The sequence below is a fragment of the Pholis gunnellus genome (genome assembly GCF_910591455.1).
Source record: "Pholis gunnellus genome assembly, chromosome: 1".
NCBI classification, from domain to species: domain Eukaryota; kingdom Metazoa; phylum Chordata; class Actinopteri; order Perciformes; family Pholidae; genus Pholis; species Pholis gunnellus.
The window spans coordinates 221,080-248,312 of NC_136528.1; the positions used below are offsets into that span (position 1 = coordinate 221,080).

At 47.9% G+C, this 27,233-nt stretch overlaps 2 protein-coding genes across 7 annotated transcripts; one reads left to right on the forward strand and one right to left on the reverse strand.

The window, feature by feature from the left end:
* Window positions 1–77: 77 nt before the first annotated feature.
* Window positions 78–13,481, forward strand: wdr59 (WD repeat domain 59; the record flags this gene model as incomplete). Of its 4 annotated transcripts, XM_079159562.1 has the most annotated exons (27): window positions 78–141; window positions 541–590; window positions 2,300–2,435; window positions 2,511–2,596; window positions 2,689–2,769; window positions 2,936–2,973; window positions 3,142–3,230; window positions 4,109–4,225; window positions 4,338–4,415; window positions 4,604–4,760; window positions 4,999–5,078; window positions 5,157–5,286; window positions 6,461–6,564; window positions 6,791–6,955; window positions 7,038–7,133; window positions 7,212–7,316; window positions 8,000–8,121; window positions 8,226–8,379; window positions 8,685–8,741; window positions 10,414–10,541; window positions 10,629–10,710; window positions 10,798–10,910; window positions 11,078–11,228; window positions 11,342–11,417; window positions 11,493–11,613; window positions 11,705–11,847; window positions 13,168–13,481. In XM_079159562.1, exons 1-27 carry the CDS (start codon window positions 88–90, stop codon window positions 13,401–13,403), a joined length of 2,949 nt encoding a protein of 982 aa, XP_079015688.1. In that variant the 5' UTR covers window positions 78–87. The 4 variants fall into 4 exon arrangements, with proteins under 4 accessions (XP_079015688.1, XP_079015687.1, XP_079015689.1 ...); XM_079159561.1 differs by having other exon boundaries at window positions 11,342–11,613; XM_079159563.1 differs by lacking the exon at window positions 8,685–8,741.
* A 781-nt stretch (window positions 13,482–14,262) lies between these two features.
* On the reverse strand, window positions 14,263–24,589 carry gpatch1 (G patch domain containing 1). Of its 3 annotated transcripts, none has more exons than XM_079174016.1 (20): window positions 24,489–24,589; window positions 24,136–24,270; window positions 23,144–23,229; window positions 22,896–23,056; window positions 21,920–22,017; window positions 20,889–20,950; window positions 20,077–20,319; window positions 19,842–19,992; window positions 19,678–19,757; window positions 19,386–19,602; window positions 17,372–17,674; window positions 16,490–16,668; window positions 16,209–16,336; window positions 16,002–16,081; window positions 15,649–15,756; window positions 15,247–15,375; window positions 14,944–15,030; window positions 14,753–14,865; window positions 14,556–14,668; window positions 14,263–14,384 (listed from the first exon to the last, which is right to left on the reverse strand). In XM_079174016.1, the coding sequence occupies exons 1-20, from the start codon at window positions 24,556–24,558 to the stop codon at window positions 14,351–14,353; spliced, it is 2,577 nt and encodes an 858-aa protein (XP_079030142.1). In that variant the 5' UTR covers window positions 24,559–24,589; the 3' UTR covers window positions 14,263–14,350. The 3 variants fall into 3 exon arrangements, with proteins under 3 accessions (XP_079030142.1, XP_079030141.1, XP_079030140.1); XM_079174015.1 differs by having other exon boundaries at window positions 14,556–14,665; window positions 15,247–15,493; window positions 15,572–15,756; XM_079174014.1 differs by having other exon boundaries at window positions 15,247–15,493; window positions 15,572–15,756.
* Window positions 24,590–27,233: the final 2,644 nt, after the last annotated feature.

The window sequence follows — 27,233 nt, forward strand, 5'->3', positions numbered from 1 at the left end:
ACCTTTTTTTCCAAAGGGCTCGTGAAGAAGTCGTCACGTGTCATTAGGATCACGTGACGTCTTGTTGACAGTGGAAGAAGAAGCAAGATGGCGGCCCGCTGGAGCAGCGAGAATGTGGTGGTGGAGTTTAGAGATGCCCAGGTAACGATGAGCGAAAGCTCCGGACTCCTGACTCACTTTAATATATTTATTTATTAATATTTAGAGTTGTGCATCAATTAAATAATCAGGAAAGTTGTTCGATTAGATCTAGTTCATAAAATAAGTTAATTACTTTAAAAAGTAGTTTTGTGTTATATATTATTATTATTTAAGTAATATCAGTCCGATCATCAACAGATATTCATTCATTTTTTTTAACAAAGTAGTATTTTACAGTGTGGTATTAGTACTTCTACTGTAACAGAGTAGTTTTACACAATAATTAAAGAGTTAGCTGACAAGGAGATAAATAAAGTTCTCTGCATCTTTCAGACCAACCTTCTTCTTCTGCACCTTTATTTATGTTTTCTTTAATCTCTTCTTCTTCTGTGGTTTCAGGCCACCGCCATGTCAGTGGACTGTCTGGGTTCACACGCCGTTCTGTCCGGGTAAGTTGATTTCACCTGAATGCACCACAAGAGTTTATAGTGTCCTTTAGTTTAGACTGAAGACAGTGATGCCTTCACTGTCACCCTGTAAACATAGTAACTTTACGGAGATGCCTTCACTGTCACCCTGTAAACATAGTAACTTTACGGAGACGCCTTCACTGTCACCATGTAAACATTGTAACTTTATGGAGAGGCCTTCACTGTCACCCTGTAAACATAGTAACTTTATGGAGAGGCCTTCACTGTCACCCTGTAAACATAGTAACTTTACGGAGATGCCTTCACTGTCACCCTGTAAACATAGTAACTTTACGGAGACGCCTTCACTGTCACCCTGTAAACATAGTAACTTTATGGAGACGCCTTCACTGTCACCCTGTAAACATAGTAACTTTATGGAGACGCCTTCACTGTCACCCTGTAAACATAGTAACTTTACGGAGATGCCTTCACTGTCACCCTGTAAACATAGTAACTTTATGGAGACGCCTTCACTGTCACCCTGTAAACATAGTAACTTTACGGAGATGCCTTCACTGTCACCCTGTAAACATAGTAACTTTATGGAGACGCCTTCACTGTCACCCTGTAAACATAGTAACTTTACGGAGATGCCTTCACTGTCACCCTGTAAACATAGTAACTTTATGGAGACGCCTTCACTGTCACCCTGTAAACATAGTAACTTTACGGAGATGCCTTCACTGTCACCCTGTAAACATAGTAACTTTATGGAGACGCCTTCACTGTCACCCTGTAAACATAGTAACTTTACGGAGATGCCTTCACTGTCACCCTGTAAACATAGTAACTTTACGGAGACGCCTTCACTGTCACCTTGTAAACATAGTAACTTTATGGAGACGCCTTCACTGTCACCCTGTAAACATAGTAACTTTATGGAGACGCCTTCACTGTCACCCTGTAAACATTGTAACTTTATGGAGACGCCTTCACTGTCACCCTGTAAACATAGTAACTTTACGGAGATGCCTTCACTGTCACCCTGTAAACATAGTAACTTTATGGAGATGCCTTCACTGTCACCCTGTAAACATAGTAACTTTATGGAGAGGCCTTCACTGTCACCATGTAAACATAGTAACTTTATGGAGATGCCTTCACTGTCACCCTGTAAACATAGTAACTTTATGGAGATGCCTTCACTGTCACCCTGTAAACATAGTAACTTTACGGAGACGCCTTCACTGTCACCCTGTAAACATTGTAACTTTATGGAGAGGCCTTCACTGTCACCCTGTAAACATTGTAACTTTATGGAGAGGCCTTCACTGTCACCATGTAAACATTGTAACTTTATGGAGAGGCCTTCACTGTCACCCTGTAAACATTGTAACTTTACGGAGACGCCTTCACTGTCACCCTGTAAACATTGTAACTTTATGGAGAGGCCTTCACTGTCACCCTGTAAACATTGTAACTTTATGGAGAGGCCTTCACTGTCACCCTGTAAACATAGTAACTTTACGGAGACGCCTTCACTGTCACCCTGTAAACATTGTAACTTTATGGAGAGGCCTTCACTGTCACCCTGTAAACATTGTAACTTTATGGAGAGGCCTTCACTGTCACCATGTAAACATAGTAACTTTATGGAGACGCCTTCACTGTCACCATGTAAACATTGTAACTTTATGGAGACGCCTTCACTGTCACCATGTAACACTCGATGTTTCCAAACTCAGGCGCCGGTTCCTGTACATGGTGAACCTGGAGGCTCCGTCTGAACCGCCGCGTAAGATCGGGCGTCAGAGTAAATGGGACGTGGGGACGGTCCAGTGGAACCCTCACAGATCAGAGTCCCACGTCTTCGCTGCCTCAGTGAGTTCTGCTGTTAACGACAAAGAAAACAGGCTCCTAAAGTACACACAATAACGTCCGTGTGTTTGTCTTCAGAGTAACCAGAGGGTGGATCTCTACTCCTGGAGGAACGGATGTGGAGAAGTTCACACGTCTCTGCAGGGACACACCCGGGTCATCAGGTAACTACAGGGTTAAATCAAACACACCTCTGGACACGGTGATGTGTTCAAGGACTCTCTGTTCAATGACTGTGGTGTGTTCATGTCCTCAGTGATCTGGACTGGTCCTGGTTTGAACCAGAGTTCTTGGTCACCAGCTCAGTGGACACATACATCTACATCTGGGACACCAGGTGAGAGGAGGACACATTTACATACATGTGTGTCTGTATATACGTATATATATATAAGCCTCATTAGCATATTGGACATTAGCATGTCGTGCATCATTAGCATAAAGCTGATGTAAAGACATTAGCATGTCGTCCTGCAACAATGACGTCTTTGTTGACTCCACAGAGACACTCGGAAACCCACCGTGGCTCTCTCTGCTGTTGGTGAGTCTTCTTCATCTTCACTCCTCGATAAACCGATCTGATTGGTCAGTGACTCAGCCTATCAGAACGTCTCCTGTTGTGTTTGAATGCTTCCTGTTTTTATCAATGAAGTGTTTTCTATTCTGTTCGTTGAAGAAGTTCTAACCCGTTGATCTTCTTCTCTTCCAGCCGGAGCGTCTCAGGTGAAGTGGAACCGGAAGAACCAGAATCTGCTGGCGTCCAGTCACGATGGAGACGTTCGGATCTGGGACAAAAGAGTGAGTTTCATTCTGATCTCAGCATGAGCTGCTGAAGGATCTAGAGGATCTAAAGAATCTAGAGGATCTAAAGAATATAGAGGATCTGGAGGATCTAGAGCAGGGGTCCCCAAACTTCTTCCTGTGAGGGCCACATCACTGAACATATCGTTTGACCTAGGGCCGCACGATTATGAGGGGGGGGGGGGGGGGGTGCTACGTGCGTGCTACTCGCAGGTGAGCGACTGTTGCATCGTGCGCGCGGATCGGGGCGGAACACCGCCGTGCGCGATACAGAGAGCAGGGGAATTGAAAACGCGCGACCATGTAGTGACAGACATGACATGACGGCGTGTAAATAAATTAAGCACAAGTACTCGTCCTTCAAGCTCCCGTCTCTCTGCTCTTCTACTTCTTCTACTCTTCTACTTCTACAGGGTGCGCGCATGACAGCGCTCATCTCGTTCGCCCCCTGGTGGTTGGCTGATTCAGGAAGCGTTAGATTTGATATGTAGCAGAGCACGTATTTTAAACGTTAATATCGCAGACGATCATGCTCATTTAATCGTGGCAGCCAAAATCGTGATCGCAATTAAAATTCGATTAATTGTGCAGACTGAAAAAAAATCATAATGCGTCTCTGGTATTGTTCAGGGGGCCGGACCAAATGTGGAGGCGGGCCGCATCCGGCCCGCGGGCCGTAGTTTGGGGACCACTGATCTAGAGGATCTGGAGGATCTAAATGATCTGAAGGATCTAGAGGATCTAAAGAATCTAGAGGATCTGGAGGATCTAAATGATCTGAAGGATCTGAAGGATCTGGAGGATCTAGAGGATCTAAATGATCTAAATGATCTGGAGGATCCGTGATGTCACTGTTTGTGTCTCCTCTCTAACAGAAACCCAACACGGCGGCCGAGTACCTGGCGGCTCACCTGTCTAAGATCCACGGCCTCGACTGGCATCCCGACAACGAGTTCGTCCTCGCCACGTCCAGCCAGGACAACTCTGTGAGGGTGAGGAAAACAAACGTCCACATCAGAGAGCAAAGAGCAGAGACGTTGATCTCTATCAGCTGGACACCAGAAGACTTCTGCTCTCTGAATCTCTCTCCTGCTCTGTGTTTAGTTTTGGGATTTCCGACAGCCCAGGAAGTACCTGAACATCCTGTCCTGTCAGGTTCCAGTGTGGAAGGCCCGATACACGGTGAGCCTCAAACGCACCATCACTCATCCTGCAACAGGAAACCAGTAAAGACACAGAGAGTCATAGTCCACAGCTGAAGATCAGGTCTAACGCTTCATACATTCTCCTCTTGATGGACCAGCAGACATCGATGTATTGATGCATGTCGTGTGTTCAGAGCGTGTTCTGTGTGTTCTGTGTGTCGACAGCCGTTCTCCAACGGCCTGGTCACCGTGATGGTTCCTCAGCTCCGGAGGGAGAACAGTCTGCTGCTGTGGAGCACGCTGGACCTCAACAGTCCGGTTCACGCCTTCGTGGGACACGACGACGTGGTGCTGGAGTTCCAGTGGAGGCCGCAGAAAGAAGGTGACCCTTAATGACACGGGTGGAGCTAGGCTAACAGTTTCCCTTGGCTTCCAGTCTTTGTGCTAAGCTAGGCTAAAGGTCAGAAGTGTAACATGTTGTGATTAAGACATGTTTCCACGCTGCTTCCTCTCTAACAATGTGAGCGCCATGTTTCACTGGTCAGCTGACGTTGTGTTGTTGTTGTTGTGTTGTTTGTTTGTTGATGGTCCAGTTGTTGACGTTGTTTGTTTGTTGACAGGCTCCAAGGACTACCAGCTGGTCACGTGGTCCAGAGACCAGACCCTGAGGATCTGGAGGGTGGATCCTCAGCTACAGAAGGTCCGTGAGCAGCTTCAGAGACGTCCTCCTGTCCCTCATGTGTCCTAATGTCTGCATGTTGTTGTTGTTGTTGTGTAGCTGTGCATCAGTGACGTGGTGGACGAGCTGGTGGACGGGATGTCTCTCACCGTGGAGACGGAGAAGTCTCTGGTGTCTCAGGAGCCCGACGGTCAGTTCAGTGTCGGCCTCGCTGCCGAGAACCTGCAGGGTGAGAACGACTCAAAGAGTTCCAACGAACCGGACGCACAGCTCAGTGATGATCATCAGAATAACCCTGTCCTCTGTCCCCCGTCCTCTGTCCTCTGTCCTCTGTCCCCTGTCCTCTGTCCCCTGTCCCCTGTCCTCTGTCCCCTGTCCTCTGTCCCCTGTCCTCTGTCCTCCGTCCCCTGTCCTCTGTCCTCTGTCCCCTGTCCTCTGTCCCCTGTCCTCTGTCCTCTGTCCTCTGTCCCCTGTCCTCTGTCCCCTGTCCTCTGTCCTCTGTCCTCCGTCCTCTGTCCTCTGTCCCCTGTCCTCTGTCCTCTGTCCCCTGTCCTCTGTCCTCTGTCCCCCGTCCTCTGTCCCCCGTCCTCTGTCCTCTGTCCCCCGTCCCCTGTCCTCTGTCCTCTGTCCCCCGTCCTCTGTCCCCCGTCCTCTGTCCCCCGTCCTCTGTCCCCCGTCCCCCGTCCTCTGTCCCCGTCCTCTGTCCTCCGTCCCCTGTCCTCTGTCCTCTGTCCCCTGTCCTCTGTCCTCTGTCCCCTGTCCTCTGTCCTCCGTCCCCTGTCCTCTGTCCTCTGTCCTCTGTCCCCTGTCCTCTGTCCTCTGTCCCCTGTCCTCTGTCCCCTGTCCTCTGTCCTCTGTCCTCCGTCCCCTGTCCTCTGTCCTCTGTCCTCTGTCCCCTGTCCTCTGTCCTCTGTCCTCCGTCCTCTGTCCTCTGTCCCCTGTCCTCTGTCCTCTGTCCCCTGTCCTCTGTCCTCTGTCCCCCGTCCTCTGTCCCCCGTCCTCTGTCCTCTGTCCCCCGTCCCCTGTCCTCTGTCCTCTGTCCCCCGTCCTCTGTCCCCCGTCCTCTGTCCCCCGTCCTCTGTCCCCCGTCCCCCGTCCTCTGTCCTCTGTCCTCTGTCCCCTGTCCTCTGTCCCCGTCCTCTGTCCTCCGTCCCCTGTCCTCTGTCCTCTGTCCCCTGTCCTCTGTCCTCTGTCCCCTGTCCTCTGTCCTCCGTCCTCTGTCCTCTGTCCTCTGTCCTCTGTCCCCTGTCCTCTGTCCTCTGTCCCCTGTCCTCTGTCCCCTGTCCTCTGTCCTCTGTCCTCCGTCCCCTGTCCTCTGTCCTCTGTCCTCTGTCCCCTGTCCCCTGTCCTCTGTCCCCTGTCCTCTGTCCTCCGTCCCCTGTCCTCTGTCCTCTGTCCCTCAGATCAGGACGGGTCTCTGTCCTCTGTGGTGGGTTCAGGTGTCCCTCAGACGTTGCAGCAGGAGTTTTCTTTGGTGAACCTTCAGATCAGGAACGTGGACGTGGAGGTGAGACGGAGACGTTTTTAATCATTTAAATCTATTATCTGCCTTTTCAAAATAAAAGCACCTGAATCCCTCGTTGACGTTTTACAGATGTAGCAGTTGTTTTATTTTATTTTAGTAGCAGCTTCACATTCATGTTGTTAGTGAGTTAATCGCTGTGGAGGAGAACCCATAAGAGAACCCGTTAGAGAACCCATTAGAGAACCCGTAATGTCGTGGTTCTGTTCAGATGGACGCGTTGAACCGGAGCTGCGTGGTGTCGGCTCACTTCGGCAGCCATCAGGTTCACCTGGTGGTCAAGTTCCCCGCTCAGTATCCCAACAATGCCGCGCCCACCTTCCAGTTCGTCTCGCCCACGACCATCCCGTCCGCCACCAAGACCAAGATCCAGAAGGTACGGACGCTCCTGAACGCACCGTTTCCACCGGTTCTAACCGGTTCTGTGTTGAAACACTTTGTTGTGTTTCTGTGTTCAGATCCTGACCGACACGTCTCTGCAGAAGGTGAAGAGGAACCAGAACTGTCTGGAGCCGTGTGTCCGACAGCTGGTGTCCTGTCTGGAGTCAGACGTGGTGAGGACACGCTGGACATGAAGGACACGGAGGACGTCCTCAAAGGTTCTGTCTTCATAATGTCTTTCTGTCCGTCAGACGCAGGAGGACGGTCCGGTCTCCGGCCCCTTCGTCCTGTCCAACCCCGTCACTCCGGCTCTGCAGGCGTTCCCTCGGGTCACCAACACGTACGGGTCCTACCAGGTAGGACGTGAGACACGAGACACCTACAGGAGACATGAGACACCTACAGGAGACATGAGACACCTACAGGAGACATGAGACACCTACAGGAGACATGAGACATGAGACACCTACAGGAGACATGAGACACCTACAGGAGACATGAGACACCTACAGGAGACATGAGACACCTACAGGAGACAGGAGACACGAGACACCTACAGGAGACATGAGACACCTACAGGACACATGAGACACCTACAGGAGACACGAGACACCTACAGGAGACATGAGACACCTACAGGACACATGAGACACCTACAGGAGACACGAGACACCTACAGGAGACATGAGACACCTACAGGAGACAGGAGACACCTACAGGAGACATGAGACATGAGACACCTACAGGAGACAGGAGACACCTACAGGAGACAGGAGACACGAGACACCTACAGGAGACATGAGACACCTACAGGACACATGAGACACCTACAGGAGACACGAGACACCTACAGGAGACATGAGACACCTACAGGACACATGAGACACCTACAGGAGACACGAGACACCTACAGGAGACATGAGACACCTACAGGAGACAGGAGACACCTACAGGAGACATGAGACAGGAGACACCTACAGGAGACAGGAGACGGACGTCTGTGTCCTCATAACGAGTTAATGATCTTTCTTGTCTCTAGGACGCTAACATCCCGTTCCCTCGGACCTCCGGCGCTCGTTTCTGTGGCGCCGGCTGTCTGGTTTACTTCACCCGACCAATCACCATGCACCGCTCGGCCCCGCCCACTGAGCCCACTCCCAGGTAAACACACACACAGGTGTCTTTAATCCACATCGATGAGCTTTTATTGTGAAGCTTACAGGAAGTAGTCAGAACTAGTTTATCTAACAGTTGTCCGTCCCCAGGTCGCTGTCCGCTCTGTCGGCCTATCACAGCGGAGTGTTGACTCCCATGAAGATGCGTTCAGAGTCTCAGAGCACGCTGCGTCTGTACAGCGGCAGCCCGACGCGCTCGGACAAAGACACCGTGTCCATCTCGTCCTTCTACTACAAAGAACGGGTGAGACACACTCACACACGTGTGTGTATATATATATATTTGTGTGTGTGTACATATACATATACATATATATAGACTCTATATATATATATGTATATGTGTATATGTATAAATACACTGAGCCCACGGGTAGTTCAGGGGCACTGGGAATGGGGAGCGTCTCGTCTCTCTGATGGGCTTTTATTTGTTTCCTTTTTTATTCCTTCCTGTGTTGTTGTTGTCCTCCGATCAAACTCCTGCCCCCCCCCCCCCCCCCCCCCCCCCATGCTGCTGTGGGCCTCTCCTTCCTATTCTCCTCCAATCAGAAGCCCCCAATCTCTGCCTCCCGCCGCTGGTCGGTCCAAACCCTCTGTGATTGGCCGGTACTGATCTCTGTCTGTCTGTCCTCTTCATGATTCTAACAGACTGACTAACGGAGCGACCTCATGTGTTCTGGATCTGATCCGTTTAGTTTGTCTACTAAATGATTCCAGTGGAACCTTTCACAATAAAAGCTCTAGACCGATACACTGTAACTGTTAACCAGAGGGAACTCACTCAAATAACGAGTAGTTTAGGCTGTACACCAAGTTACCTCAGACAACCTGTCAGACGCTGCTCTGGGTCAATAAAATCCAGTAGTTGGTCATTTGGTCTGATTCTATAAAGAATATCTTTATTAAAGTATAAAGTCTGCTCTCTGCTGGTCTGGTTTAGATGTTTGGTCTGATTCTATAAAGAATATCTTTATTAAAGTATAAAGTCTGCTCTCTGCTGGTCTGGTTTAGATGTTTGGTCTGATTCTATAAAGAATATCTTTATTAAAGTATAAAGTCTGCTCTCTGCTGGTCTGGTTTAGATGTTTGGTCTGATTCTATAAAGAATATCTTTATTAAAGTATAAAGTCTGCTCTCTGCTGGTCTGGTTTATGATGAAGCTCACAGAGTCTTCAGAGCTTCTCGTAGTAACTTAATGTTCTCAGTCATTGACGCTCTCATGAATAAACCTCCTGTAGCATTTAGCACAGTGGCTAGCATTAGCGGTTACTGTTAGTTTAGCTTCAGTCTACGTGGTCCTCATCCAGATTCAGAACAAATGACTTCCTGTCTGCATCTAAATCTTCTAATGTTCACTAACGTTTAACGACAGCAGGTAAGTTTCTGTTTTATTTGATTCATTTTAAACCTTTTTGGAGATAATTTGGCTGTTCAGGCTTCGTATGAGTTATTGAACTGAAGACTAACCTGTTTCACACGGCGAGCTCCACAAACACTGTGATGACCAACCAATCAGAGTCCAGAGCTCTATGCGTCCCTCGTTACGGTGACACCGGTGGCCGTTAGCTGAACTGCAGTCAGCGTTGTGTTGCTCGTTAACGTTAAAACCATATTTAGAAAAGCGTTACAATCTGTGATGTTGATACATTTTATTTGGATCATTGGCTTCATGATAGCAACTCTCCATTAAAAAAATATATTATAAGCTAACATGTGTGTATATATATCTATATATATATATAGATCTATATATAGATCTATATATATATAAATCTATATATAGATCTATATATATATCTAGATCTATATATATATATATAGATCTATATATATATAGATATATATATCTATATATATCTATATATATATAGATCTCTATAGATATATATATATCTATATATAATTTGTACAGCACTAAACGTCTGGATGAATTCCACTGAAGACTGTGTGTTTGCTACGTTAGCGGAGCTGAGGAGAGTCAAAGGTATTAATACACAGAGTACCTTTAAAACTTCAGTCTGTTTGTCCAGGATGTGTCATCAGTCAGTGTCTCGCTGTGTGAACCGTCTCTACATTTATAATTCATCATCAACACCACTTTTAATCAGGTGGTGTTTTGTCTCCCCTTTGGCCTTCTCTCTCTCTCTCTCTCTCTCTCTCTCTCTCTCTCTCTCTCTCTCTCTCTCTCTCTCTCTCTCTCTCTCTCTCTCTCTCTCTCTCTCTCTCTCTCTCTCTCTCTCTCTCTCTGTGTGTGTGTCTCCCTCTCTCCCTCCATCAGAAGTCCCGGCGGTTCAAGACTAAGCGAGAGGACTTTGGGAGTCGAGCCATCAAGCTTGCTGGTAAAGTGATCGTTCAGGAGATCTCGTGTCTTCTTCCGGTCCACAAGTCTCTGGGGGACGGCTACATGTGAGGACACAGGAAGGAGGCTCTGCCCTTCACAATAAAACACCATTGGTGCAGTGTGTGTAGTTTCTAAACGTCTTTGTGTCTCAGTCTGAACATGAAGGACATCCAGGACACGTGTCAGAAGAACGCGGCGGCGTCGCTCACGGTCGGACGCAGAGACGTCGCCAAGGTAACCTAAAGTAGCTAACAGCTGTTTCTATTGATAACATGTGAGTGAGTGAACCTGCTGAGGATCCGTCCTCTGGTGTCTCTGCAGGTCTGGGCTCTGGCCTCTGCAGCCACCAGCCAGGACCTGAGTCCAGACTCAGACCCGGACACAGAGACCCCCTGGGCCAGACACCCGTTTGGACGCCACCTGCTGGAGACGCTGTGAGTTCATTTCCTTTAATCAGAGCGAAACACACACACTTTATATATTACATGTACTGTGAGGATCACACAGGAGTGTGTGTGTGTGTGTGTGTGTGTGTGTGTGTGTGTGTGTGTGTGTGTGTGTGTGTGTGTGTGTGTGTGTGTGTGTGTGTGTGTGTGTGTAGCTTGGACCACTACAGCCACATGAGTGACGTTCAGACTCTGGCGATGCTGTGCAGCGTGTTCAGAGCTCAGGCTCCGCCTCCAGACTCCATCTCTCTGTACGGACTTCATCCGGCTCGCTCCTCCGTCTTCTCCTCCAACCACTCCCGATACGTACGTCCCGCTCGCCGCCATCACGTTAGCCTAGCTTAGCGCAAACACTGCTAGCGCGAGTCCTCGATACTGAACAGGAAGTGATGTCATAATGCGTGCGTGTCGTCCCTCAGCCCAGCTACACGTCCGGCTCCGTCACCTCGGGCTCGTGCTCCAGCACCTCTGACTCCATCACCACCTGGACCGCAGGTAAGCCCCGCCCACATCCAGGCCCCGCCCACACAGCGCCGCTGTTAAACTGGATGCTTTGTTGTCGTTTTGCAGGTCGAGACTCTGAGCACGGCAACCCCTGGGGAGAGTCCTCCCCTGACGACTATCGCCATGGCAACCAGGGTCACACCGACCCGCGGGAACGAGAGCGAGAGCAGCACGACATGAACAAGAGGTGAGGAGACGAGGAGACGAGAAGGAGACGAGGAGGAGACGGGAGATGGGTGGGATGTCACCGTGATGTCATTTCCTGTCTCTCTCCACAGACTGCTGGACCCCGCAAACACGCTGCAGTTTGACGACTTCAAGAAGTGTTACGGTGAAATCCTGCACCGATGGGGTCTGAGGGAGAAGAGAGCCGACGTGCTCAAGTTCGCCTCGTGTCCTCCTGAACCGCACAAAGGAATCGGTAAACATGAGTATTAGTGTGTGTGAGTGGTGTAAACGGGCTGTCGGTGTGGTGAGAGTGGTGTAAACGGGCTGTCGGTGGTGTGAGAGTGGTGTAAACGGGCTGTCGGGAGAGTGGTGTAAACGGGCTGTCGGTGGTGTGAGAGTGGTGTAAACGGGCTGTCGGTGTGGTGAGAGTGGTGTAAACGGACTGTCGGTGTGGTGAGAGTGGTGTAAACGGACTGTCGGTGTGGTGAGAGTGGTGTAAACGGACTGTCGGTGTGGTGAGAGTGGTGTAAACGGACTGTCGGTGTGGTGTGAGTGGTGTAAACGGACTGTCGGTGTGGTGTGAGTGGTGTAAACGGACTGTCGGTGTGGTGAGAGTGGTGTAAACGGGCTGTCGGTGGTGTGATAGTGGTGTAAACGGACTGTCGGTGTGGTGTGAGTGGTGTAAACGGACTGTCGGTGTGGTGTGAGTGGTGTAAACGGACTGTCGGTGTGGTGAGAGTGGTGTAAACGGACTGTCGGTGTGTGTGAGAGTGGTGTAAACGGACTGTCGGTGTGGTGATAGTGGTGTAAACGGACTGTCGGTGTGGTGATAGTGGTGTAAACGGACTGTCGGTGTGGTGATAGTGGTGTAAACGGACTGTCGGTGTGGTGATAGTGGTGTAAACGGACTGTCGGTGTGGTGATAGTGGTGTAAACGGACTGTCGGTGGTGAGAGTGGTGTAAACGGACTGTCGGTGTGGTGATAGTGGTGTAAACGGACTGTCGGTGTGGTGTGAGTGGTGTAAACGGACTGTCGGTGTGGTGAGAGTGGTGTAAACGGACTGTCGGTGTGGTGATAGTGGTGTAAACGGACTGTCGGTGTGGTGAGAGTGGTGTAAACGGACTGTCGGTGTGGTGATAGTGGTGTAAACGGACTGTCGGTGTGGTGATAGTGGTGTAAACGGACTGTCGGTGTGGTGATAGTGGTGTAAACGGACTGTCGGTGTGGTGTGAGTGGTGTAAACGGACTGTCGGTGTGGTGATAGTGGTGTAAACGGACTGTCGGTGTGGTGAGAGTGGTGTAAACGGACTGTCGGTGTGGTGATAGTGGTGTAAACGGACTGTCGGTGTGGTGATAGTGGTGTAAACGGACTGTCGGTGTGGTGATAGTGGTGTAAACGGACTGTCGGTGTGGTGTGAGTGGTGTAAACGGACTGTCGGTGTGGTGATAGTGGTGTAAACGGACTGTCGGTGTGGTGAGAGTGGTGTAAACGGACTGTTGTAGTATTAGTCGTGTATTAGCATTAGTAATAGCGATGTACTGTGACGCTGTACTCTACGTGGTCTCTCTCAGAGTTCGGGGTTTACTGCTGTCACTGTCGTAGTCAGGCTCGTGGGACTCAGTGCGCCGTCTGTAAGCGACTCACCTTCCAGTGCGCCATCTGTCACGTGGCCGTCAGAGGATCCTCCAACTTCTGCCTGAGCTGTGGACACGGAGGACACACCAGCCACATGATGGACTGGTTCCGCCGGCAGGACGAGTGTCCGGCCGGCTGTGGCTGCCACTGTCTGCTGCAGAGCACCTTCTGATGGGGACAGATCCTCCTGACCCCATCAGGACCAGACCTCCACAGATCCTCCTGACCCCATCAGGACCAGACCTCCACAGATCCTCCTGACCCCCCTCAGGACCAGACCGTCATGGAGTCCATGAGGATGTTTTGTTGTACTCTAAGTCTTCTGGAGACTAACAATCTTTTTCTTTATCAGTTAAACTCTTTCGTCTCTAAACTAGTGAACGATGATAATCGGCCAAAGTCAGGTTCTAAATGTGAAGAATAACTTTGTGAATATTCTGTGAACTGAATCTGAAACAATAAAGTTGTGAATTCAAAGTGTCTCATTGATTTCTGTAGTTCATAATGAGATGAAGCCTGATTGGTCCTGAGGCCTTTAGCTCCGCCCCCAAGACAAGCATCATCTACTAGGCAGCAAATGTACTTCAAGTATCAAAAGTATTTGTCAGAATGGGCTCCGTCAGTATTTATAATACTCACAATAATAGTATTTATAGAAGTATCAAATAGATGTAGAGCAGTAAAAAGGTGTAACGTAGAAGTATAAAGTGAGAAGTGTACTAGAGAGAACTATTAATACTTCTACTACACTTCAGGGGGAAGTATTGAATGTATTGTGTTTAGTTACACAATACTTCTTAGATTTACTATCTTATACTCCACGTTTCACTTCATGACTTTAGTTCCTTCATATTCACGTTAATGAACATATAACTAATAAAAGATGAATTATTACAGAGAAGTCATTAAAATCAGCTCCATCTTTACCAGCTGCAACATTTACATCAATAATACTACAGACAGCTAACCGTTAGCCTTCCAGCTAATCGGACGTCTGAATGAGTCAAAACTATTAAAAACAACAAAAGACATGAAGATAAAATGATAAACTTTATTATTTCAAACAGCTGATCTGTTGTGTGGAATGAAGACTGACGTCCTCACAGAGGACACACGTCTTCACCAGGTCTCACGGGACGAGATGGTCTTCAGTCTGGAGGGAGAGGACAGACAGGTCAGAGACAGCTTCCTGTTTCACAATAAGAGCATCGTAGAACCAGCTGGAGTTAACGTGATCACAGTAGAAACAGAAGCTTAGTCCAGAGTTATAGAATATATGATCTCATTTTAATATTTACTGATCAATTCAATCATGACCTCTGACCTCTTGAGAAGCTCCTGTGTGGACACCTGAGCAGCTTCATCTTCACTCTCCTCTTCCTCCTCGCTGCTCTTCTTCTTCTTGGCTTTGTGTTTGTTCTTCTTCTGTTTCTTCTTCTGGGGATAAAAACACGGCGCGTTAACACCGGAGGACTCAACCAGGAAGACGAGACGTTTAAATGTGACTTCTTCTCTTTCTACCTTCTTCTTCTCTTTCTTGTTCTTCTTCTCCTTCTTGTTGTTCTTCTTCTTCTCTTTGCTCCTCCTGCTGGGTTTCTCCTCCTCACGGGAGGGGCAGAAGGGGGAGGAGCCTCCTGTGGCAGAACAGAGAACAACAGGAAGTCAGACGGGACGACAGACGGGAAGTCAGACGTGTGTGTGTGATGACTCACTGAGAGCAGCTGATGGAGGAGGAAGCTTCGGACCAAACTCTTCTTCTTCTTCTTTTACTTGAGTGGAGTTCTGAGATGAAACTGAGACTTTGAAAGAAACAGAAAGAATCAAAACTTCTAAGTTAACGTCTGTCAACTCCTTTCATTAGTACGGTGACAGTCTACGGTCACGTACGGTCTACGGTCACATGACGGTCTACGGTCACGTACGGTCTACGGTCACGTGGCGGTCTACGGTCACGTACGGTCTACGGTCACGTGGCGGTCTACGGTCACCATGACATTAAAGGGTGTTGCTGTTACCTTTCTGCTGGCTGGAGGAGGTGACAGAGGAGGAGGGTAAGGAGGAGGAGCTGATGCTGAAGAGGTTCCGTGGTTGTGGGAGGACCTGGTCCTCTTTTGTGTCCTTCACCTCCTCCTCCTCCTCCTCCTCTCCCTCTGATGAAGAGGACTTGTCATCAGAGGAGCTGTTGAAGATGGCCTTGAACAGATCCATGGGAGGCCTGCTCTCCTCCTCCTCCTCCTCTTCATCATTGTCCTCTGTTTTAATCTGTATGAAGAGGAAACACATGAAGCTTCCTGGTTCCTGCTCTCCAGAGGATCAACCCTCCACAGTCTAACACGTTACCTTGACGACGGAGTCAGCCGTCTGCTGCTTGGTGCTGGAGGAGGAGGAGGAGGAGGTCTGCTCCTCTTTGATCTCACTTTGGTTTCTCGCAGCAACGAGGAGTTCACTCAGCGGGTCCTCCTCCTCCTTCTGGTCTGAAACGTCCCACCTGGACCTCTTACTAGAGTCTATAGGAGGAGGAGGAGCTGAAAGGGAGGAGGAAGAGGAGGAGGAGAAAGAGGAGGATGAAGAAGTGAAAAAAGTTGATAGAAAAATAGCAATTATTATAATCAATAAAAATGACAATAACAGAATGTGTTGTAGACCACCAGGGCGCCGTGGTGTATTGCTGTGTATATATATATATATATATATATGTGTATATACATATATATATACACATATATATATGTATATATATACATATATACACATACTATAGACTTGTTACCTGTGGGCTCCGTCACAGTCAGGAAGTTGAACACTGAGAACTTGTCTCTCTTGACTTTGGGCAGACCGACCAAACCGGACCTGAAGGACCAACAGAACCTCCTCAGTGTGTGTACTAGTACCTTTACTAGTACCTTTACTCCAGTACTGTACTTCACTTTACACTCTTATATTAGGACATAGTGTGTGTGTGTGTGTGTGTGTGTACCCGGTGTAAGGATCTGGGATGTTGAATCTCTTGCACAGCAGCTTGTCTGGATGCCACTCACACGTTTCTCTGGTCAGTTTACCGAACAGCTTCATGTTCACTGCGGCTTGTTTGTCGTCCACGTCGCTCTGACAACCAAACAAACAAACTGCAAACTTTAGTGTCTAACATTCGTCCATCCATGAAGAAGAAGCTCACACTAACACGCTTGTGAACACCTGAACTGTCCCTTTAATGAGGGTGAGACCAGCTGACGGCGGTCTACAGGGGGACCCCCTTACCTCCTGGTCCCGGCTGACCTCCACGCTGTCCTCGTCCTCCTGGGTCTTGGCTCTGGTGAAGCGGGAGGAGAGCGAGGAGGAGGAGGGTCTGTACAAGATGGAGGCTCGGACGAACTCCTCCCTCTCTCTGCTGCGCTCCCACTCCGTCATACCCGGGTCCAGACTCTGCTCCAGACCACCTGGGACACAGAGACTGCTGCAGTGCATGATGGGACATGTAGGCCTCCTACCTCTGTCTCCACTTGTGTTAAAACCTCTTTCTACTGACATGTTCATGATTTTTAGTGCTGGGCAACGATAACAAGGTTTAATCTCCATTAATCTCATTGTTGTGTTAAAGTTCATAATGAATCTAAAGTAGTGTGTTAAAGTGCTGCTCTATGAACTAAAGGTCAACAACACGTTAAACTCATCAGGTTCTTGTTAACAGCAGGATTCTCTTCACACAGCAGCAGTTATAACACAGTTATAATGATTCTGATCATAGATATTCAGCCGCTGTTCACAACTTTATCTTCATGTGTGTCAGAGATGAATTTAAATATACATCTTGAAACCTGAAACCTATCTACGTCATGTTTTATGTTTGTTAAACTCTCAGTAGTGATAACTAAATGATATGATTATTATGCATATTACAAACTAAACACTTTAAAAACTCTAAAACAATCATTTAAATGAGTCATTTCTATTGTTGGTGTGTTGGTCAGACACTATGCCGTAGCATAGTGTGGTGTTTGTTATAAATGTACGTTGGTAAAAAAACTGCGTTAACGTGCGATAATATAATCCCAGCACTAATTATTTTATATCTTCTGTTCTAACATGCTCTCAGTAGGATGTGGCTCCTGCAGTGCATGATGGGACATGTAGTCCTCCTACCTCTGTCTCCCTGCTTCAGGCGGTTCACGTACAGCTCGTAGCGGGCCTGTTTGGTGGGGTCCTGCTCAAAGGGTCTGAAGGTCTGAGAGGAGGTCTGGACTCCTCTCCACGCCGTCAGAGCCTCCTGCTGCTGTCGGAGGCCAGAGTCCTCGGCACCCTCCGCCGACGGCCCCGCCCACGACCGCACGGCATCCTGGGAGGTCTTAGTGGAGGTCAGAGGGGAGGTGGAGGAGGAGGTGGTGCGCATGCTGAGGAGTCGCTGTCTGTCTTCAGGCTTCAGCAGCTCCATGACTGAACTGGGACCTGATCAGACAATATATCTATTATATTATTATTATATTATTATATTATATATCAAACGTATTGATCCATACAAAGATCTTACAGAGCTCACATGGAGGATAGACTTAACCTCAGTAATAGTTTAGAGCTCACATGGAGGATAGACTTAACCTCAGTATTAGTTTAGAGCTCACATGGAGGATAGACTTAACCTCAGTATTAGTTTAGAGCTCACATGGAGGATAGACTTAACCTCAGTAATAGTTTAGAGCTCACATGGAGGATAGACTTAACCTCAGTATTAGTTTAGAGCTCACATGGAGGATAGACTTAACCTCAGTATTAGTTTAGAGCTCACATGGAGGATAGACTTAACCTCAGTATTAGTTTAGAGCTCACATGGAGGATAGACTTAACCTCAGTATTAGTTTAGAGCTCACATGGAGGATAGACTTAACCTCAGTAATAGTTTAGAGCTCACATGGAGGATAGACTTAACCTCAGTATTAGTTTAGAGCTCACATGGAGGATAGACTTAACCTCAGTAATAGTTTAGAGCTCATATGGAGGATAGACTTAACCTCAGTATTAGTTTAGAGCTCACATGGAGGATAGACTTAACCTCAGTAATAGTTTAGAGCTCACATGGAGGATAGACTTAACCTCAGTATTAGTTTAGAGCTCACATGGAGGATAGACTTAACCTCAGTATTAGTTTAGAGCTCACATGGAGGATAGACTTAACCTCAGTAATAGTTTAGAGCTCACATGGAGGATAGACTTAACCTCAGTATTAGTTTAGAGCTCACATGGAGGATAGACTTAACCTCAGTAATAGTTTAGAGCTCACATGGAGGATAGACTTAACCTCAGTATTAGTTTAGAGCTCACATGGAGGATAGACTTAACCTCAGTAATAGTTTAGAGCTCACATGGAGGATAGACTTAACCTCAGTATTAGTTTAGAGCTCACATGGAGGATAGACTTAACCTCAGTAATAGTTTAGAGCTCACATGGAGGATAGACTTAACCTCAGTATTAGTTTAGAGCTCACATGGAGGATAGACTTAACCTCAGTAATAGTTTAGAGCTCACATGGAGGATCGACTTAACCTCAGTATTAGTTTAGAGCTCACATGGAGGATAGACTTAACCTCAGTATTAGTTTAGAGCTCACATGGAGGATAGACTTAACCTCAGTATTAGTTTAGAGCTCACATGGAGGATAGACTTAACCTCAGTATTAGTTTAGAGCTCACATGGAGGATAGACTTAACCTCAGTAATAGTTTAGAGCTCACATGGAGGATAGACTTAACCTCAGTATTAGTTTAGAGCTCACATGGAGGATAGACTTAACCTCAGTATTAGTTTAGAGCTCACATGGTGGATAGACTTAACCTCAGTATTAGTTTAGAGCTCACATGGAGGATAGACTTAACCTCAGTAATAGTTTAGAGCTCACATGGAGGATAGACTTAACCTCAGTAATAGTTTAGAGCTCACATGGAGGATAGACTTAACCTCAGTATTAGTTTAGAGCTCACATGGAGGATAGACTTAACCTCAGTATTAGTTTAGAGCTCACATGGAGGATAGACTTAACCTCAGTAATAGTTTAGAGCTCACATGGAGGATAGACTTAACCTCAGTATTAGTTTAGAGCTCACATGGAGGATAGACTTAACCTCAGTATTAGTTTAGAGCTCACATGGAGGATGTAAATCTTTACCTTGCAGGGCGTCTTCTCCCAGCAGCGTCCTCCTCTGACCAGAGTCCAGCTGGTGGCGTCCCCCATGTTGAGGCTCCTCTGGGACCATGTGGCCCCTGGAGACCCTCAGAGCCTCGGCCAGTGCAGGACTGACCCCCGAGAGACCCGCAGCATCGAGGCACGGACGGAAGCGATGGACGGGACGGTAGTCTCTGGGCAGAGTGGGGGGGGGGAAGACCTGCAGAGGGACAGAGGATCAGATCAGTGAAGATCGTTCAGGTTCAGATGGAGACTTCGTCTTCAGGATGCTCACCGGTTTGTCCTCAGATGGGTTTTGGGCCAAAGTGAATCCCTCCAGGATCTTACCGATGTAAGATGCATCTTTGCTTTTGTCTGTCAACATAAAATAGTACATGTTATGCTCCTGGTGTCCACTAGGGGTACTCTCCTGGACTCTCCTAGACCCCTCAGTTTTACCTCTTTTCTTGGTGTACTGCTGCGGAGCCGTCCAGCCAAACAGTCCATCTCCAGGCTCCTCCCCCCCCAGCACTGTGTCGTATCTGGACATGGAGTCTCTGTGGTAGACCTCTTCGTCATCATCATCCTCCAGGGCCCCCACCCCAAACGCCTGCAGGTGAAAGGTGACATCATCGTCAGAGTCACAGTGAGTCTCTGCTAATAGAACCTGGTTGTAGTGGGCGGAGCTCCCAACCTGTCCGGCCACGCCTCCTCTCCTGGAGCCTCTCTTGTCTCCGAACAGACGGCTCCTGGTCTCGGACTGAGGTCTGAACAGGTCCAGGTGTTCTGGGGCTCCGCGGCCCATCAGAGCCAGACCCGGATCCAGACCGCTGTACCCCAGACCCTGGACCCCCAGCCTGGGGTTGAAGTCCACCGGAGTCACATCCTTTGGGGCAAACGTCACGTCCTCCGGAGCGAACTCATCATCATCATCATCCTGATTAAAAGGATGAAGACGTTACATCATATTAATCTAAATATCTATTATGATTATAAATATTATTTATTGTTGTTATTGATGTTAGTGTTTGACAGACTGGATGAAGAGGACGACAGCAGTTTAACATTTAGGACTGTTGGTAGACGTTTGAAGAAGTTATGGACAAAATAACAAACATAAAAATAATTGAATGTGTCTGTCTGTGTGTGTCCGTGTGTATCCGTGTGTGTCCGTGTGTGTCCGTGTGTGTCCGTGTGTGTCCGTGTCTGTCTGTCTGTGTGTGTCCGTGTGTGTCCGTGTGTATCCGTGTGTGTCCGTGTGTGTCTGTGTGTGTCCGTGTGTGTCCGTGTGTGTCCGTGTCTGTCTGTCTGTGTGTGTCCGTGTGTGTCCGTGTGTGTCTGTGTGCGTCCGTGTGTGTCTGTGTGTGTCCGTGTGTATCCGTGTGTGTCCGTGTCTGTCTGTCTGTCTGTGTGTGTCCGTGTGTATCCGTGTGCGTCCGTGTGCGTCCGTGTGTGTCCGTGTGTGTCCGTGTGTGTCTGTGTGTGTCTGTCCTCCAGCTGTCTCACCCCCTGTGAGTCCTCTGATCCAGCAGGGGGCAGCACAGATCCGTATTGTCGACTTCTTCTGTCTGTAGAGAAAGAAGAGAAACCTTACAGATGAAAACAAGTTCATATGTGAAATGTGAATCTGTGTAGAACTCATCCTGAGCATCAGTGACTTCAAGAACACCTTCAGCAATGTAGAAAACAGGAAATCACACTAATGTGTTCACCCAGAGCTCTACGATACCTCGTATTAGTACACAGACCTGATGACACTATGAGTATAAATATACGAGTATGAACCAGATGGTACAAACAATAACAACGCTGATGTATTTATGTCGAGATGACGTTATGTTGAGTGTTGAGCTGCTACAATGTTAGCTTAGCATAGCATCGATAGAACCAAACTCCATTCAGAAAGTATTTAAAAGTTATTTACGTGTCGTCTTGAGGTGAATTCAGACTTTTTACAATCATTATGTAGTTATTTCTGCATCTTTTGTCTGTTTATTGCAGTTAAATCACATGTAAATAGTTTATTTGTGTTCAGAGAAGGGGGAGAAAGGAGAGATTCCCAGGAAAGAGTGGGACTTCTCCAGGCTAGAGACTGGGATAGACTTCCTTTTATAGACCCTTAAGGGTCTTACCCCCTCAGAGGCGGAATAGAAGACGCTTCTGCTGTGAAAAAACTCACAGCGAGAGCTGACTGAGAAAGCCTGAGAAGAGCAGGACTGTCAGAGAGAGGAGACCATCCAGAGTAGAAGACGAGATCTCTTGAGCAAATCACCGAAAGTTGAATAGAAAAAACTGGGTGTTAGGGTGACATCCTACTGAGAGCGCCCAGGGCTTATAGCTGTACAAGACTTTCAGAAAGACAATAATTCCAAAATCCTAACGGCTCAGCTACGGGGTGAGATAAAAGGCCGAAGGTCTTGTTCCGACACCTCCAAGAGGAACCTAATCCTCGCAGGTGGGACAGCCGACGGAGTGACCACCGTGTGAGGTGCGCAAGCCTTCCCCGCTTTCCCCGGGGCAGGAACCCTCAGACGTACCCGTCTGCTGTCGACCAGCTTTCCTCTTTACACGAGGTCCGACACCCTGACCCTCCTTCCATCCCATCCTCTTCAGAAGCTCCACCCCGATGGATGACCTGAGGGATGAAACAAACACACCTCAGGACAGATTCATTTACTGTGTTCATCAGATAGTAACAGGTGTGATAGGTTACCTGGTCCACAGGTAACAGGTGTGATAGGTTACCTGGTGCACAGGTAACAGGTGTGATATGTTACCTGGTCCACAGGTAACAGGTGTGATATGTTACCTGGTGCACGGGTAACAGGTGTGATAGGTTACCTGGTCCACAGGTAACAAATCACACCTGTTACCTGGTGCATGGGTAACAGGTGTGATAGGTTACCTGGTCCACAGGTAACAGGTGTGATATGTTACCTGGTGCACAGGTAACAGGTGTGATATGTTACCTGGTGCACGGGTAACAGGTGTGATAGGTTACCTGGTCCACAGGTAACAGGTGTGATAGGTTACCTGGTCCACAGGTAACAGGTGTGATAGGTTACCTGGTGCACGGGTAACAGGTGTGATATGTTACCTGGTGCACAGGTAACAGGTGTGATAGGTTACCTGGTGCATGGGTAACAGGTGTGATAGGTTACCTGGTCCACAGGTAACAGGTGTGATAGGTTACCTGGTCCACAGGTAACAGGTGTGATAGGTTACCTGGTCCACAGGTAACAGGTGTGATAGGTTACCTGGTCCACAGGTAACAGGTGTGATATGTTACCTGGTGCACAGGTAACAGGTGTGATAGGTTACCTGGTCCACAGGTAACAAATCACACCTGTTACCTGGTGCATGGGTAACAGGTGTGATAGGTTACCTGGTCCACAGGTAACAGGTGTGATATGTTACCTGGTGCACAGGTAACAGGTGTGATATGTTACCTGGTGCACGGGTAACAGGTGTGATATGTTACCTGGTGCACGGGTAACAGGTGTGATATTTTACCTGGTCGGTGCGATCAGCTCCTCCAGCAGAGTGTCTCCAGGTATCGTTGCTGACTGAGCGTTGACGGCTTTCGCCTTTTCTCTGATGGCGTCTCTGCGACTGGAGGTGAACTCCTGTCTGGTGCTGATCTCTGAGGGAGCGATGCCGTGCTCACCGAGGTCCTGACAACAACAACAACAACAACAACAACAACAGTCAGTCCCTCTGGACCTGCATCAACAGAGCCGTTTGTCAGTGTAACTCGTCACCTCCTCGTCCATGAAGTCTTCTGGTCGGGCATGATGCTTCTCAGCTTTCTGCTGCCGTGAAGACACAAAGGTTGACGGGGCCCAGCCTACAGACGACGACAACAATAACAATAGGAGTAATTAAATGTATATAAATATTGTGATGTGTAATAAAATGTTTATAAATATTGTGATGTTCAATAAAATGTTTATAAACATTGTGGTTCGCAATAAAATGTTTATAAACAGTGTGGTGTGTAAATACAATGTTTATAAACATTGTACCATGTAATACAATGTTTATAAAACAGTGTGACGTGTAATAAAATGTTTATAAACATTGTGGTGTTTAATAAAATGTTTATAAATATTGTGGTGTGTAATAAAATGTTTATAAATATTGTGATGTGTAATAAAATGTTTATAAATATTGTGATGTTTAATTAAATGTATATAAATATTGTGATGTGTAATAAAATGTTTATAAATATTGTGATGTGTAATTAAATGTATATAAATAGTGTGATGTTTAATAAAATGTTTATAAACATTGTGGCACACAATAAAATATTTATAAACAGTGTGGTGTGTAAATACAATGTTTATAAACATTGTGGTGCTTAATAAAATGTTTATAAATATTGTGCAGTGTAATAAAATGTTTATAAACAGTGTGACGTGTAATAAAATGTTTATAAATATTGTGCTGTGTAATCAAATGTTTATAAACAGTGTGACGTGTAATAAAATGTTTATAAATATTGTGCCGTGTAATAAAATGTTTATAAACAGTGTGGTGTTTAATAAAATGTTTACAAACATTGTGACGTGTAATAAAATGTTTATATTCTCATGATTCTATGGAGATGAGTTCAGAGGGACGTTATCTTCTCAATGATCACGTCACCATAAATAAACAAGCTTCCAGCAGGTCTGAAGAACCAGGAGACACACTCTAGGTCCTGGTCCTGGTCCAGGACTTAGAGTGGACCGTCTGCAGCAGCATCACTGACCTTCTTTGGTGCCCACAGAGTTGAAATACCCGGCTGAGAAGCCTCCAGTGAACGCCCCGTGGAACCTCTGGTACCGGCCCTTCTCGTCCTTCACGGTCTGCTCGTGGAGCGGGACGGGCTTCTTCAGCGGCTCGTCTACCACAAACAGATCATATATATATTTATATTTATGAAAGAAGTCTGGTTATAAACCACGATGCTAAGCTAATGAGCTAATAACTCAGCGCTTGTTGTTAGCTCGTTAGCTTAGCATCCTAAAGTGACCGTTTAGGCTAATTTCTCGCAACATGAAACAGTCGTAAAACGAGCGGATTATATATGTTTTAATAGTAATATAATAACAGTAACTGTACCTTCTTCCAGAGGCTCCAGAGGAGTCCCGTAACTCACGAAATCCTCGTCGCTGTCGCTGTCGGACGCCATGTTTGTTTTACTATAACTACGGTGGTCGCAGATGGACAAACATGGTTTATTTCGGGTTTTCTGTTTGGAGCTTGAGCTTTAACCTCAGAGTGATATTTAGAATTAAAACATTTGACTATTAAAGCAACAGAGAGAGACTGCAGTTAAGGAGTACTTTCACAAAGTACTCTCAGTGTATATAATATATATATATATATATATATATATATATGTGTTGACTTGACTCAGCTTTAGCGGCGGGTTGGGGTAAAGCCACTTGACCTATCTCACACCATTCTTCAGCGCCGTGCTCGTTATCCGCTCTATTAGCCGGTTAGCATGCGGTCCAATCAGCTTACGGATCCTAACACCAGTTGACCCCCGTGTGACCCCCCCAGGCCTCTAAGTCCAGGTTCAGGTGGTGGTGTTTGGTAGCTTGGTGGGTCAGGGTGCTACCTTCCAGCTGACTCCAGCAGTCATGAACAAACGCACCACTGTGGTCACATGTGGGCTCCCTCAGCCGAGGCTTAAGAACACACAGAGTAATCTGAGAGGAATGGCACACAGCCTGGAGGGTCCTGGTCCTCCTGGTCCTCCTGGTCCTCCTGGTCCTGTAGTATCCTGGTCCTGACCTGGTGCCCTTGGGCCAGAGCAGCGGAGTGATGACCTCATTAATATATCATATAATACATAGTATTCTGCATCAAGTACATTTTGATGCAAATATTACAAAGTGTTGACCGTAGTACATTAACTTGTAGCAGAGTATTTCTACACTGTAATAGTACTTTAACCTGGTCTGGTGAAGAAGGTCAGGACCTGGAGGTCTTGTGAAGGTCAGGACCTGGAGGTCTTGTTGGTGGCCTTCAGGCCTTTTGTTCTCACAGTGTTTCATGGTGACTGGAGGTTTTTAAGCTCTTTACTGGTCCCCGTTGGCTGCAGGTCTTTACAGCCTCGTATGAACCGTTATGTAAGCGGAGCTCTGAGCTCTCTGTTGTTGTGGTGATGACGAGGAGGCACATGGTCCCTAAGAGGATTCAGGTCTGCAAACACCACGCTGAGGGTCTGTTGTTTGTTTCTACTTCCTGTCATCACGTGTCTCACTCTCTTCGGTCGGTGGACCTGAAAGAGGAACTGTTGAAACCACTTCCTGCTTCTGTGGAGTCTGGTTTTAGTGCTGATTCACTTCAGCTCCTCAGAACCACACCTCCTGTTTCATGTTACAGCTCAGAGGATTAAAGACGCCAACAAACAGAGAACGCTTTACGAAGGTCAACTCCAGGAATGTTGGGATGTTTGTTGACGTTTAGAAATAATAATCTCGTGTGTCTCGGTGTGTCTCGATGTGTCCTCGTCGGCTCCTCGTCGGGCTCCTCGTCGGGCTCCTCGTCGGCTCCTCGTCGGCTCCTCGTCGGCTCCTCGTCGGGCTCCTCGTCGGCTCCTCGTCGGCTCCTCGTCGGGCTCCTCGTCGGCTCCTCGTCGGCTCCTCGTCGGCTCCTCGTCGGCTCCTCGTCGGGCTCCTCGTCGGCTCCTCGTCGGCTCCTCGTCGGCTCCTCGTCGGGCTCCTCGTCGGCTCCTCGTCGGGCTCCTCGTCGGCTCCTCGTCGGGCTCCTCGTCGGGCTCCTCGTCGGCTCCTCGTCGGCTCCTCGTCGGGCTCCTCGTCGGCTCCTCGTCGGCTCCTCGTCGGGCTCCTCGTCGGCTCCTCGTCGGCTCCTCGTCGGGCTCCTCGTCGGCTCCTCGTCGGCTCCTCGTCGGGCTCCTCGTCGGCTCCTCGTCGGCTCCTCTGCAGCATCTGAGTCTTCTGCTGTGGCGTTGAGAGGCTGGATGGCGTCTCTCTTGTGCATTGCCTCAAAGAAAGGCCGATTCCCAGCTGTCATCTCTCCCTCTGTCCCTGATCCGGTTTTTGGTGATATCAGATCCTTAAAAATATTTATATAAATTATGATACATGTAGTGTATTTAAGAAAAATGATTAAATTATAAAATAGCTATAACTTAGTGATTGTGTTTAGAGCAGCAGAGAAGGCTTTGCAGGCCCTGACGGCCACCACTGAGCTCCTCACCCTCCTCACCCTCCTCACCCGACCCGTCAGCCGTCATCATCAGTCTAACGTCCTTCACCCTCTGATCACTAATCAAGCGCTCCCTCCTCATCAGCGCATCACTCTCACCTGCTCACTCTGCTGCACCTCTTCAGACCTCAGTCCCTCACACACTCACTGCCAGATCATTGTCGCGTCAACCTGCCCGTTCGGTTCCTGCTCCCGGCTGTCCTGCCGGATTTCCACCCCCGTCTCCCGTCTCTCGTCTCCCGTCTCCCGTCTCGTGTCGTCCTTGGACTCCCTGCTGTGTTCCTGTGAGATTCCTGTCGTGTTCTTGGCTCATTAAAACCCGTTTCACTGCATCTGTTTATGTTTGCATTTGAGTCCTGCACCACACCGCGTGACCATGTGATCCGGACCGGACCATGTGGTCCAGACTGGAGCATACAGTCTCAGACCACGTCCTCAGTGGACCAGGCTTTGGAGGTTCAGAACAAACTGAAGTAGTTTTACTTCTTGCTGAGTCAGAATATATTCTTTCAGTATTAAAACATCTTTCAGGGTTCACTTGGAGGTTTCTGTGAGATCCAGCAGCTCCCCGTCCAGACCGTCTTCTCCACCCCGGAGGCTCTGGTGGATTTACAAGCTCAGATA